Source organism: Onychostruthus taczanowskii, unplaced genomic scaffold (assembly GCF_017590055.1).
Source record: "Onychostruthus taczanowskii isolate IOZ18803 unplaced genomic scaffold, ASM1759005v1 scaffold72, whole genome shotgun sequence".
Classification (NCBI taxonomy): domain Eukaryota; kingdom Metazoa; phylum Chordata; class Aves; order Passeriformes; family Passeridae; genus Onychostruthus; species Onychostruthus taczanowskii.
Window position 1 is genome coordinate 4,344,558 of NW_024505008.1, and position 15,048 is coordinate 4,359,605.

At 38.2% G+C, this 15,048-nt stretch overlaps 1 protein-coding gene across 1 annotated transcript in view; it reads right to left on the reverse strand.

Annotated features, from left to right (window-relative positions):
- The window catches only part of LOC121345383 (adhesion G-protein coupled receptor V1-like), an 88,662-nt gene extending 75,475 nt beyond the window's left edge, over positions 1-13,187 (reverse strand). Inside the window, exons 1-2 of the mRNA XM_041422217.1 lie at positions 13,057-13,187; positions 9,802-10,101 (exon numbers count right to left, since the gene is read on the reverse strand). Coding sequence (XP_041278151.1) covers positions 9,802-10,101; positions 13,057-13,187 — 431 coding nt within the window. The remainder of the gene's footprint in view (positions 1-9,801; positions 10,102-13,056) is intronic.
- Between the last annotated feature and the right edge of the window lie 1,861 nt (positions 13,188-15,048).

Consider the following 15,048-nt stretch of genomic DNA (forward strand, 5'->3'; position numbering starts at 1 on the left):
ACTACTGTTTTCAAACTGTTTCTGAGGCTGATTCTGAAGTCAGTAAGCAATGAGTTTGGATTTGGAAATTTCCTTGTCACTTTTTCCACTACTGCATTCTGGCTTGGAGAAAACAAACCAAGTGCTGTAGTTCAATCTATCCCCTTTTCTACATTCTGTCTTTCAAAGTTGTCTTGTATAAATAAAAACAATCCTTACAGTGCTCTTCAAATCAGGAATTAGCATTGATGCTATTTATGAAAATTTTTTGCAGATATCTCTCAGAGTGTTCATGTTGACTGAGACAAAATAAGCTGCACATTCACTGAGCTTGGGATGATTTCTGGCATTTTCCCACCTTAATAAAATGCTGGAAAAGTTCTATATTTAATTTTGGCAATGGTTGGACTGAATAATTTTCGTCTACTTAATAATTTTATCAGAATTGTAAGGTTTTTCCTTGTTTTTCAAAGAATGAGACATGGACATCAAAAGAAAACAACTGGGAAACTGTTTCACTACATAATGATACCATCAACTCACAGTATGGCTTCAGTTGGAGAACCTGATTATGTTACACACATTCCTTGTGTGCACAAAGAAGCATTTTACCATAAAGAAAAAGACATGTTCTGTGAAGAAATATTGATGTGCATGGCATGGTATACACCTGTGGAGCACTCCCTGATATAACATGAACATCAGCAATGGTTTGTTGTTGTGGACCTCAGTCATATTTCTGAATTGAGCTGGTGTCTGTGAATGTGGGACTAAACTTCAGCCAACATGGTCACAGAACTTGTGGTACTCCATGTAACTCATTAACATCAAAATCAGGTATTCCTGCTTACCATGCACAGTACAGATTCACACACAGATATGCATATACAATTAACATTTATAAGGACATGTGTATGCATGTATATACTTGCATATATTTAAACATCAGGACCAAATTCAAGTATCTACTCACAGGAATTCCCTTAGTGCAACAAAAAACACAACACTAAATTTTGCTTTCCTATAATGGAATAATGCACACTGTATCTTCCTCTTTTATTAAAGAGAGATGAATATTCTCCTGCTGTGAGTCTACCCTGAAAGCAACATCATATGATGTTTTCATAAAAAGAATTTGTACATTCATTTTAAAAAGAAGATGTGTGTTTATTTTCTGCACATGAAGCATGTAATTGTGATAAAAAATCAGTACGTATATTATCCTTATATCCTAGAAGAGCTATCACCACAGATTAAGTTTGCCAGAAAAGAAGCCAGAGGAAAAAAAAGGTATGAAAGAGCAAAAATATTTATCTGTGTATCTCCACTTAAATGCATCTGGTTCTATGAAGATATACTGTTTTAATTAGGAGAGTTTTCTATGTTTATATATGACTCTCCACATGGAAGAAAAATTAATACAAACCAAAATAGACAGTACAATGCCTAGTTCATGGTTTTAAGGAAACACTTACAGATCACTGTAGACAAGGCCATAAATCTGTGCTGTGCTGTGATGGTAGATTCCTCTCAGGATAATTAGAAGGAGGATAACAACAAAAGCTGGAAGCCCCCAGCTCAAAAGGAAGTAAAGCAGATAGCGCCTTTCTGTGTGTTCATCATTCATCACAAGGACATACCAGAAATTAACTGCCTGGAGAATAAAGCACAAAAACAATCAGTAGACTTGCTGATTATAAACTATGCTAAAAAATTAATCACTCTGAAGGTCACAATGCAATGTATTTCTGCCCCGGTGCAGGTGTATGTATAAACACCATTCAACAAAAATACTTTGTCCTCGCTCTTTCTCCTTAAGTAATGAAAAGACATTATAAAAACAATATGCTTATTTATAAAACTATTTTGAATTAGACTAACGGAGAAAGAGACACCCTGTTCAGTAGAGAACACTATTTTTGAGATGTAAAAATAGCTTTTTGGGGCAAAAGTAACTTTTTTCTCTAGATATTCATACCTTCACATAGAAGACTGGCATATAGTATTTCTAAATCTTATCTGTATTTAATATTTTTATCTTATTGTTCAGCTGTATGTATCTTGTAGGAAACACACTTCGCCCCTTTGATGGTTCTGTTATCCTGTTCTGGGCTCAGCAGTACAATACAGACATGAAGCAAGTCCAGCAATGGTTCATGAGGATGATAGAGGGATGAAAAACTTCTCCCATGAGGAGAGGCTGAGGGAGCTTCGGCTATTCAGGCTGGAAAGAGGATGCTCAGTGGGATCATATCCATATGTATAAACATCTGATAGGAGTCAGTGACTAAGAATGAGACACTCTCCTCAGTGATACCCAGTGGTGGGGCAAGAGGCAATGGGTCCAAATTAACATACAAAAAGCTCCATCTGCATTAAAGAAAAAGCTTTCTTATTGTGAGGGTGGTCAAACACCGGGTCAAGATGCCCAGAGAGGTTGTGAAGTATGCATCCTTAGATAATCAAAACCAAACTGACCATGGTCCTGAGCAACCTGCCCTAGCTTTTTGAGGTAAGGTGTTGCACTAGACAGCCTCAAGGTACCCCTAAAACTTCAACAGTTCTATGATTCTGTGTAATATATGCATAACAGTTTGAGAATAAATTGCAAATAAATGAATGTAAACTCACAGGCATCTCTAAAACAGTCTGGGTTTTCTTATGATCAACTTATCATCAAACAGCACAATGTGGTTTAAAACCTTATATTAATCAAAATAGTGGAACAGCTGAAACCCCTTGGCGGAATTGATAGTATGAGTAAGGAAACCCTTCAAGTAAAACAGAATACTTAACATATAGTTTGGATATTTGAATTTTCTTCAAGATGTTCATAGTAGAAACAGTGTCATGGGTGAGCATTTTTTTAGAGCACATCTACACACTACTGTCTGATAAACAACTAAGCTATCCATAATACTTTTTTAAATTTTTCTTCACTTTCTCCACTTCAAAAATGTTATACCACCTACAGGTCCACATGCTATATTATGATTTCTGGCCTTTTGTATGGGGGCATAAGGGATTAATTGCCTTTTTCTGCACATAAGGTATCTAATTCGAGCTTGTGCCTTTAAGCATGTCTTGTCAGTCAGTGGAGACAGGACAGACACATTCAGGCACTGATTAATTCTAACCCAAGCACAATCATCTCTCTCTATGGCTCACACAAGGGTTTCATATAATAATGTGGATTTACATGCTTCATTTTCAGCCATCTATTGTAAGGATAAGTAAAAATTAATATATTGTGGCAAGGCAATGCAACATGATTATTTTATTGAGGGAAATTTTACACATTTTCCTCAGCCAGGGGCTTGTCTACCTCTTTGTTCAGGAATATCTAATTTTCCCATTAAAGTGCTTAATTAGTTGTTTCTGGATTCCTATGTAGGTCACATTAGTTACCTATAATTTCAGATTTTTTTCTGTGATTTATATGGTATGAATATGCAATAGTTTTTCTCATTGACAATAAAGCACACTGCATAGTAGCAACTTGTTTAAAAAAGTATTAGTAACTGTTTTAAATGCCTTTTTTAGAGAATGAGATTTCATAGTAATATCCTGTGTATACAATTATATTAATTATATAATAACTATTATGCTTTTTTTGGTTTTTGTTTGGTGATTGGTGCTATATGAACAAAGGCAAAGTTTATTTTCTATAAAAGATCACAGGTAATCCCACCACATAATTGTAACTATCCTTTGTACGTTGAAAGAACACAGAAAAACTATTAATTCCATTGCTGGACATGCATAGGAAGAAAATATTAAACAGATGAAAATTGTATTTGGACAAAAAATCCACAGCGTGTGGAAAGATTTGGCTGTTCTGTTCTCTTTTATGTGGGACTGAAAACACATTGAAAATTCTGTTTGTCACTTCATGTCAGTAAACACACTTCAGTTACATACCTTTATAGTGCTGGCTAGGCTGTGTCTCACTGAAAGCACTTCCAGACAGCAAAATGCTTGAACTATATAGGCCATTACACTCAGGGACTGTTGGTTCTAACAATTCTGACAACCCGGTGAACATTGTTCTCAGTCACCCAACTGAAATTGCTTTCTATGAAGTCATACCTCATGTCCTTGTTCTGTGTTTGGTTAGCCATATTTAGTTATCTCACCTCATTTATCACAGCATAAACTTAATACCACAGCTGCTGTAAAGGTGTAAGTGAGGTTGGATTATCCACATTTTCTGCACAGTCACATATGTACTTTGATAATTACTAGTTCTTATATTCAACCCTTTTTGATACTTCAAAAGGTAATCAATTAAATAATACAGGAGCTAATTTTAGCAAATCCTTTCCTGTTGCCATGCTGCAACAATTACCAGTTCAACAGAAGAATAAAATGTACAGTCCATTTTCCAGCTGCTCAGGTGGAAGAACAAATGAGCAAGTTGTGATTTGTTCTGATATAGAATGCAAAATAATTGTTTATTCAACACTCTAATGAGACAATGTGAACTTCAGTGAAGGCTTTTTCTTTTAAAATGAAGCAATTAATGGAAATTACATTCTCAAATCTGGGGCACATTTATTTAACTGTTTAATCATTCATTCATTTATCTTTAGTAATAATCACAGAATTTTAGAAATTTTTTTGTTGGAAGGGGCCATTTAGTTGCCCATCTCCTACCTTAGGACATTTTCCACTGGACCAGTGTCCTGCTACCAGCCAGAACAGGGATAATTTTTGCAGTAGTCATGGCTGGGACCCAGAGGTTATCCTGTATCACCTCCCATCACTGCTGGGGGTTGGGGGAAGGAACTCTTCTGGGGAGAAGGGGCTTGTTCTGCGTCAGTGTAGTGTGGTGGAGGGAACAGTTGGGTGGTGCTGTTTCTGTGTGAATAGTTCACCTCTTCTTGTACCCTCTGTCAGTATTGTTGTTGTACTGTTTGTTCCCTTGTCTCATTGCTGTTTCTAGCACATTGCTGTTCTCTCAACCCATGCTCTTTGCAGGGCAGAGGGAGGGGGAGGCTGGGAGCAAGAGAGCAGGGCATGGATTCAGTGGGAGAATAAAAATTAAACTGGAGAATACCAGTCCTAAATGAGGACAACAAAGTTGCTCAAAGTCTGATCTCCAAACTGCCCTTGAACACTTCCAGGGATGAAGGAGCCACAACTTGGCAACCTGGGCAACCTGTTCCAGTGCCCCACCACCTGTGATAATCTGTAGATAGCTGACAAAGAACAGGTGCAAAATACTTTATTTAAAGTCATTTCCAATTCAGCAGGAAAACTTCTATTTTCCTTCTTTCTTCTTTTTACAAATAGTTGGGGGTGTCATTTTATAATAATTTTATGCTTTTATATAATTCCTTTTTTGAAGCTGTTAAGCAGTCTACAAATTATTCTTTACAAAATAATTATTATTTACAAAATAATTTAGAGTTGTTAACCTACAAGAACATAATTTGCCAAGCAAACAAGTTTCTCTATTGAGGCCATCTACATGTAAATTGCTAAGGCTGATGAGAACATCTGAGCTGTTGGAGAGGCCACTGGGGCCTATATGAGCCTGACATATCCCAGGAAAATGCCACATATCACATGAATATAGGGAGAGAAAGCTGCTTTTAGATGCATAGATATATAAAACTATATGCTATAACAACTGTGCTTGGGGCAAATCCTCTTAAATTAACAGAAAAATAAATCACTTAACTCAAATACTGGTGCTAAATATACATTTCTAAATGAGAGCATAATAATGTATTTTTTCTAGTAACTCCACAGCTTGTTACTTTAACTAACTTACAACTAGTAATTTTCCATAACTAATTTGAATGTTCATGGAATTCCATATTAGTTCAATTTTTTTTCCACCATTTACTTTTCTAGAATACATCAAATGAGCAACAGAGCTGTGAGTAGTCTGGAGCAGTAGACTGATGAGGAATGCTGAGGGAGCTGGGGGTGTTCAGCCTAGACAAAAGGATGGGGGGACATAGTTTAGTTGTGGACTTGGCAGTACTGAGTTAACAGTTGAACTTGATGATACTAAAGGGCTTCTTCTAAATGATTCTATTATTCTATTAAAAAATGGCGATAATTATGAATACATATATTGTATATTTTAATGCAAACTTGTGAAGGAATGTTTGTCATTTATACAAGTTTAATGACTAAAATACCACTGACTCAACAAACTACAGTGTAGTTTACATTTACACTTGACTTGTAAGAGACTGCTTCAAAAGACCAAATAAGAGACATTTAGAAAAACTGTTAAGAGTAAGAAAAATAATTCTTCCTTGCTCTGAGACAATTCTTTGTTGTTCTGAGAATGAATAGTTGTAATGGAAACAAGAGGAAAAAGTCTTTATAGTGTTTGTATATTTACCCTTGGAATTGTGTCACTGTAGATTTAATAAAAGTCATCTAAAGCTTTGGCCTTCCAGTAGCATTGAATTTCAGTGCTCTATATCTCTCTTATATATAGATATACAGATATGTGTATACATATATGCACTAAAATAAAATAGAAATAAAGTCTAAATAAATCAGTTACTTTTACAGGTGTTTTGGGAAAATTATAAAAAGGACTAAGAAACCAACCTGAATAAGCATCCAGCTGAACTGGCAGAGGTAAAGGTAATGGGTAACAGACGCGAGGGCAAAGCAGCTTTCCTCTGAGATATGCTGGCTCATGTAAGCAGAGGCCAGAAATGAAACCTGCCAGGGAAAAAAAGAATACATGCATATTGGAATTAAGCAGAATTAATTTAATATTAACAATAAGGGGAAAAAAATAGTTTGGAAGTAAAACATACACTAAATTATTATTCCAGAGACTCAGGAAATATATCTTGAATATCTTGGACATTTAATATTCACCCAAAAGAAGTTACGCTTAAGCACTGTCAACCCCTAAAGCAGCTGGATTTGCTGAAGCCTTAGTTGACAAGCTGTGGTCTTACACCTAGGTATATTTTTGGCTGGAATGGAAAAGAATATTGATACTGCACTGATGTTCTTGTTGTTGCTAGATAATGTTTATCTGAAGTCTAGGGCTTTTTTAATTTTCCATGCTCTCCCAGATAGCAGGTGCTATACCACTCTTAAGTTTTTGTTTTTTTTTTTTTTACAAATCTGACACCTGAGACTATGCTATGGGCAAGGGTCAAGCTTGAAGAATGAAGAAGCACACCTGAGAGGGAGGGTATGTGTGGGTAAAGAGTCAGGAGAGGCACCCATGGGCCCTCTGGAGCTGCCTGCTGTGACGGTACCCCAGTCCCAGCAGTGACAGTCTCAGGTGGCACATGTGTAACCCCTTAAGTGGTGTGAGAATGTTCAGGCAGTGGCCTCTCCACACACTGTCCCCTTATATGACAAGACTATGAGAGACTAAATATTTATTGTTTAAAATTGTTCCTATGCAACATTAGACAGGTTTTGCAATTGGGGTGCAGATTTTCCTGTATAAGACTAAGAGAGATGTTATCTTCTGATTTTAATAAATCCAGCTATTTTATCAAGTAAACAAACAAACTCGAGGCATTTACTGTCTTCAGGCTGTCAGACTTGTAGGAATATAATACATCAGCCCCTAAGATAGGGGCAATATCTTGTCCAATACTGGACAAAAGGGAAGAAGCAACTATTCCTTTGTCTAATACCATACCAGGATTTCACATAAACAAGGCAGTTACAATTTGGGTTTTTTCCACAGATATGCCAAATGTCAAAGGACTATATGTTGGCTGGATAAGTAGCCAATGCATTGTCTAAGGAACAAAGGTATTCCAACTCTGACTGCAAGGAATGAAGCTAGACAATTTCAACATAGCATTTTAAATTAAAACACAACTCAGAAACCTTAAGCTCTGTCTTCTGTAAATTTCTTTACAGAAGAAATGGCTCTACAAGCAAAATTCATAAAAGACTTAAAGTGTTCACATAAAGAAAGGTTCTACTCATCCACTGTGCTGATAATTTTCTCTTTGCCTGACAAGAAGTACTACTTTTTTGACCAACAGCCCATTGACTTGTTAGTACAGAAAGTAATGGGCTCTGGAGACAGATTTTATGTACAGTAGATGGGATAGGTGAGAAAGTTAAAGTAAATTAAGTGATTTGGGATACATGTGGACACTGTATTCACAACAAAATACTCATATGGTACTGAGTAACCCTTACACAGTCTCTTTATCATAAAAATACCCTTATAAAGACAGTATAATGTTACCTCACCATGAAATTGAAGAATAACAATGAACAACTGGGGAAGAAGTGGACTAAAAATAATTATGAGAAGCATTTCAAAATCTAAAGACAAAAAATGCATGTTCAATATTTTATGTGGCATTTATCAGCTTCTGCTGGGAACTGGCATCTAAATCATGGCCACATAATCATTCAGTTATTAAGAGGTTAACACACAGATTTGTAAGGACTAGTCTTTGTGAAATTCAGACACTGCTGAAAGAAATCCCATCATCTGGAGTAGGTTACACACAATTGAAATATGTCTGCAATAGCTGCCATCCATAAGGGATAAAAAAGAAGTGTTTGTGGAAACAACCCCACAGTACCAGCTCTCTCGAACACTACCAATAGTAATTTGTGTAAGACTTGAACAAATACTGCCTACTGACAATAAGCATCTGGGTGGAAAGGCTTTATAATCTTTTGCTCTCTGAAGGTTTGTGTATATGTCAAGGACAGACTGCTAGGCTAGAGTCAAATAGAGGATGCAAACACAAAAGCAGACTGATGGAGTCAGTCTTTTGGACTGAATGTTGGCTTGAAAGCATTTTGCATTTATAACAAAGAAACACTCCTAACACTCTCCTGTGCTTCAAGAAAAATAAGGTTTTGCATATTAAAAAAAAGGAGTATATCACTATATCAAAAGTTTTCCAATTAAAACAATGCAAAGAGTCTAAATATGTGCTAAAAGCGTATCTTTGTCTGTTCTTAAAGGAACAAGACAGCAATGGCTGGAGTAATCCCTCAGCTAAGAATTCACTGTACTTAGTGGCCTTAGAGTATTTTAGAAAAAAAAAAAGGCAAAAAATACAATTTTCATAGACTTGCTATCTTGTATCTTGGTTGGAAGCTACAAGTAAGAGTTTATAACACAAAAAAAAAACCACAAACCAACAAATATGCCTTCCCAATAAAGTGTTCCTTAGACTAATTGCCTCATGTCTTCTGTGCCTCACTTAGTTGTTAACTGTAGGATTCAACCTTTTATAACAAGGAACTTATTACTTTAATAACAAAAATATGTGCCATCTACTGGAACAAGTTGTTCACTCTTGGATCTTTAAAGTATATGCTTATTATATTACCAATTGTCCAGAGCTCTTTTTACAGAGAACTTACAGTTTAAATAGCCCTTTTCAATCTTTATATACTGACATTTAGTTCTATGCTGAAAAAATAACATAATACTTCTTCCTCATTCTTTTCAAGGTGATCAGTTGTGGTGGTTTTTTATTGGAGGCACTCATAGAAGTGACTTTCTAAGAGAAGCTGCTAGCAGTTTCCTCCATGTCTGACAAAAAGACCAATCAGTAATTAGCTTCAAGAATTGACAATCCATTAAACCACTAAGAAAACTGCACATGCCTCTGTGAATACGCATATTAAAGATGAAAAAAGTGCAGGAGGGTTTCTTTCCCTTCCAGTCTGGCAGCAGGTAACAAGGCCGGCCTGGCCCCCGTCTTGGCCAGCCCAACCCAGGCAACCCCTGCCCCAAGGCAGCACCCCTTCCTGGGGAGCCCATTGGGCCCCATGGCTCTCAGGCAGGGGGAGGGCAGGCCGTGGGGCCGAGGCCAGGCTACAGCTCCCAACATCTTGCCACTACTGAGCCCTGCCTCGCCACCAGCCCAGGCCGAGCTGGGGTCCGCTGGGCCCCCGGAGCAGCCAGGGCCAGGGTGGCTCAGCCAAGATTCTGCCGCTGTTAGGGTTTGCCCGCAACCACTGGGCAGGGGAGGAGAAGCCATCAGCCCTGGTGTGTTGCTGCTGAGTTCTGGCCTAGCTGCTAAGATCCTAGCTGCCAAGATCCTAGCTCCTGATATCCTAGCTGCCCTCCCCACGCCAGCTGCAGCTCCAGCCGAAAGCTGCTGAGTTTGGCCGGGGTCAGGCACCCATCTGCAGGCCCCAGGTGAGATATTAACACTTTCAGTGCTTCAATCCTCCCTTGAGTGAGAGAAAAAACAGACTGCAGGCACGTAGAGGAACAACATGAAGACACCAAGGTCAGTGAAGAGGAAGTCAAGTCCCAGATGGGAGAGATGAGGAGATGCTGAAATCCTCTTGTAAAGCTATGGAGAAGAATGTAATTGACACATCAGACCCTTTTTTCCCTATAACTCATTGAAGAAATATGGGGGAATGGATTGTTCGAACCTGTGCTGAAGCAGGCAATGTTGAAATAGCTATGAATTTGAGAAGTTTGAACAGAGAGAAGAATTATGAAAACCCTGCGCCCCCAGGGAGAAAAGAAGATCTCTGTTCACAGAGTTGAAGATAATCTCAGAGACAGATAAAGAGAACCTTTGCTTTTGAACAGTTCATCCTTAAAACAGTCCCCCATAACTTGACAAGGCCCATAAACACAGCTGTGGGGAAAAACTGTGCAAAACAGGAGGAACTTCACGACTGCAGATTTTCTGGGTGGCTACTATTCGTGAAAATTAGAAACCATGAGAGATCTATTTTCTGGTGGAGCAGTCTCCATAAATTAACAAGAGGGACTTCTCTCCCTAGGTGAACTGAAGAAAGACTATTCTAGAAGTGATAAACTGACTGAATTGTTTCTGTATGTTGTTAGTGAGAAAGAAAAAATTGTAGGAGGGAGGAAAAGTGTTTTAAAGGTCTTATTCTGATTCTTAGTATTCTTTCTTTTAGTCACTGTTAATAAAGCTTTCTTCATACCCTTTTTAAGTTTTGAGCCTGCTTTGCCTTCCTCCTAATTCAATCTCTCACAGTAAAAAAATAAGTAAGCATATTCTGTTGAGTGCACTGGGGTTCGGCCAGCACTGAAAACTTCCAAATCAGTCTTGACCCAAAATTACTTAAATGTTAATCCTTTAAATAGCTCAAATAACAGGCTGATACTTTTAATAATCTGACTGTGATGGTTCCATACCACATTGAAAATTATGGTGATAGCATATAATTCAAAAGGTTCCCCTTGACAAAGTAAAAAAAAAATAAATTAAAAATTAAGATAAATAAAGGCACTTCCATAAAACAGCAAAAAGCTCCTTGACAGGGACCCCATCTGAAAGTCATTTACTCAGTTAATCAAAGGACACTGCAATTCTTTTTAAACTTTAAGACATTTATCTACCAATTATTTGAAGGAAATTATTACCAGGCGATTCCATCTAAGTCATCAACACCAAACTATAAATGAGTAACATGAGATGATTTACAAAATTATATGTTCCTATATTGTCTTAGTTTGCAAATGCAAGATGTGGCCGGTGGTGTATATTCTACTGCCATCTGTTAGAGATAGGGCAGTTATCTTCTATTAACTGGGCCACCTGTTAAAACCAGGTGGGGCAGTTTTCTTTATCTCTTCCAGAACCCATCTTCCCTCCAGGGAGATATCTTCTGTTAATGGGCCACAGAGTGTCACTGCATGACTGACAAAATTACATCAGTCCATTGTGAAATGCTTCACCCAGGGGGAAGAGCCAAGCATTCCTAACTGGATATAATCTGATATTTAGAACACCACAGGATTTCCCCTGGATTTCCAGAGCAGTCTTTTCCTATTGGATTGCCAGAGGAAGACCAAGCCCATCTATACCACCACTGGACCTTCAGAGGAAAATTACACCCTTCTACAGGATCACTGCTCCAACAGAACCTGTCACTCCAGGAGGACTGCAGCCATAATTTAATTGGACTGCTACCAACACCCTAACCCACAGGGTGTCAGGTTGTAATCTCACTCTGTCAGTGTTGTTTTGTATTACTGCATTTTTATTTTTATTTTTCCTGCTCCCATACCTTTGTCTGAGAGCCCCCTTAATTTCAAAGTTATAATAATTCGGAGGGAAGGGGGTTTATATTTTTCATTTCAAGAGAGGGTCCTGCCTTCCTTAGCAGACACCTGTCTTTTCAAACCAAGACATATATGAAGAGTATTTTTGCACTGCTGTTTCCAAGTGATAAGCTGTATCTGAACATCACTCCTCTGCTAGCTGAGATCTGCTTCTAGTTTGCAGCCTACACTTTTTTTATGGTCAGCTTATATATGTTTTTATTTCTGTTTTAAATTTCTCAAGTTACACAGGATTTCCTCCTCCTTGGGGTTTGTACTGTCATGAATTTACAGAAAGCAGTAGTACTCTCCCTCAGGCTCCATTTTTCAAGGTTAATTGAGCCAGAACAAGTACTCTGTAGAGATGCCTAAACTGATCTGGACAGCAAAAGCAGTTTAGCTCCATGAATACACCATCTACCTAGATCAATTTACCTTGTTTCTCACAGTAAACCTACATACTGAAATGTATGTGAAAACTTGTGAAAACTTGTGAAAAATGTGAAAACTTGTCCTTGTGAAAAAAATCTTTGCACTTATGCTCCAATTTCATTGTCCTTTTCTTTTTTTCTTTTTCAGGTGACACATTGATTCTATCCTTCATGAAAACACTTAGGGTTGGATGGTGAAAAGCTGCAGAGGTTTCACAAGATTCTCATCCAGCACTTTCCTTATCTCCCTATATACCATGAAAAAACTTCTGATCACAGTCATAGATTCACAGAATAATTGGGAAGGGACCTTAGATATCATCTAGTTCCAAAATCTCTGTCATGGGCACTGACACCTTCCATTATACCAGTTTGCTTTAAACCCCATTCAGCCCAGCCTTGAACACTTCCAGGGAAGGGGCAACTACAGCTTTTCTGGACAATCTGTGCCAGTTCCTCACCACCATCACAGCAAATAATATTTTCCTAATATCTAAACTTACTGTCAGTTTTAATCCTTTCCCCTTGCTCTGTCACTACATACTCTCGTAAACTGTTTCTCTCTATCTGTCTTGTATGCTCTCTTCAGGTACTGGATGGCCACAATGAGGTTACCCCAAAGCCAGACTGAGCAGTTCCAACTCCCCTAGTTTTTCCTCGTAAGAGAGATGTTCCATCCCTTTAATCATCTTGGTGGACTTGTCCCAATAGGTCCATGCCCCTTCTGGGCTGGAAACCTCAGACATGACTGGGGTCTCATGAGAGCAGAGTGGAGGGGCCAAATACTGTCCCTCAGCCTGCTGGACACACTGCTTTGTGCAGCCCAGGATGCAGCTGTCTTTTTCGGCAGATACATAGTACTACCTCAGTGATCATCACTCAGTGATCATCCAGTGATCGCCAGTGGTACACACAGCTTTCTTTCCTATTTTTAATCAACTCCTTCTTGGTGCAGAATTTTGCTGGTAAACCACAAGTTATGACTGTTCAACTTGTTCGAGAAAATATTCCTTTATTTCATTCTCCAGTCTTCAAAGCTATTCACAGCTTTCTATATTCTACCCCACTACCCCTTAGTGTCAGTTCTTCTCTACTTCCCACCATTGGTGCATTTTGCCTGGGCATGTTATTTTCTGTCCTACAAACCAGAGCTTTAGAACCAGTGCAATACCTCTCTTTGTCACACTCTCGTTGTTTTCTTTTCCCCTCTCAGATCTGAGTTCCTAGACTAATCCTCCTCCATTATTATTTTACTAATGATGTGACACATTCCTGTCAAAGAAAATTATCAGATTTGTATGGTATGATCTAAGTATAAGCACATGTGAGTCCTATTCCCTCCATTATTGATCACTACTGACTTTTGACAGAATTTTTTTAAAATTCTTTGATGCTTCTGATATTGTATTAATGGGCCTCTGTCCTGCGTTTCCAGCACCAGAGAGACTGATCAGAAACTGAGTGAGCCGAGCTGCAACCCGGGGAGGGGACTGTTCTGAGTTTGCCATTTTTTTTTTGGAGCAGTGAGAAGTTTTATTGTTTAATATTGTTTGGGTTCTATTGTTTAATAAACAGGTTTCTTTCCACTTTTTCTCCAAGGAGATATTTTCTCCCGAACCGGTTGTGGGGGGAGGGGCAATTGAATCTGCTTTTGTAGAGAAGCCCCTTTGGGGGTTATTTCCCAAACTTGCCCTAAACCAGGACAGCCTCCACTTGCCAATATTATTTTTTTTTTACTATACATTACTCTTAATTTCTTATTTTCCAGTCACATACTGGCACTCAGAAACAAAATATTTTTTAAAAGCACTTGCTGTGAGACCTGCAAGATATTCTACAAGTCTTGTCAGTTAGGATTGGGAGCTATTCTGTTTCAAACTATGAATGCACCTATCCTTTGAATGTTCCTTCTCTCTTGGTGTCCATAACCTTCACTCCATGCTACTAACTCTACACCATCTTGACTGTATCTCATTGGTGACCTTTAATATCACTATCTTCACTCACAGTGTGAAGATTGAATTCTTTTCTGATTGGAGTCAAATCTAATGTATTTACTTTTCCTGCCTCACTGCAAATTTTTAACAGAATTTTACATTATTCTCTCTTCATTTATATAAAAGAACCCCCACTCAGCTACTATTGGGGCACACGAGACAGATAGCACTTTGGACGTTATTGGCATAAAAGATTTGGTAATCAGGATGCCTTGGCAACAGCAAACAGAACTTTGAGGATTTAATCAAGACTAGTTGAAGATTACATCACGACTTACTGGAAAAGAAAATTACATCCAGACTTCTGCAAGCAGGAGATGTTGTAAAATGTATGCTTGTTTATGTGGCAATTAACCCAATCATAGTAAAACATTACTAGTCTTCCTCAAATAGTCTATAAGCATATGTAGTCTACAACAGGATTGGATTCTTCTGACCATCTCAGAGTCTCCCCATCTGTCTCATCATTGCCAATAATTGGTACCGCTATGTGAGGAAAATTACTGGCCTGGCTAGCAGCAGTCAGCGAGCCCCTGGAACTGATCATCATGCTGAGAGAACTGTGTTTGAGCCCACAATCACCCGTCTGCTGCAACATGACATGAAACCA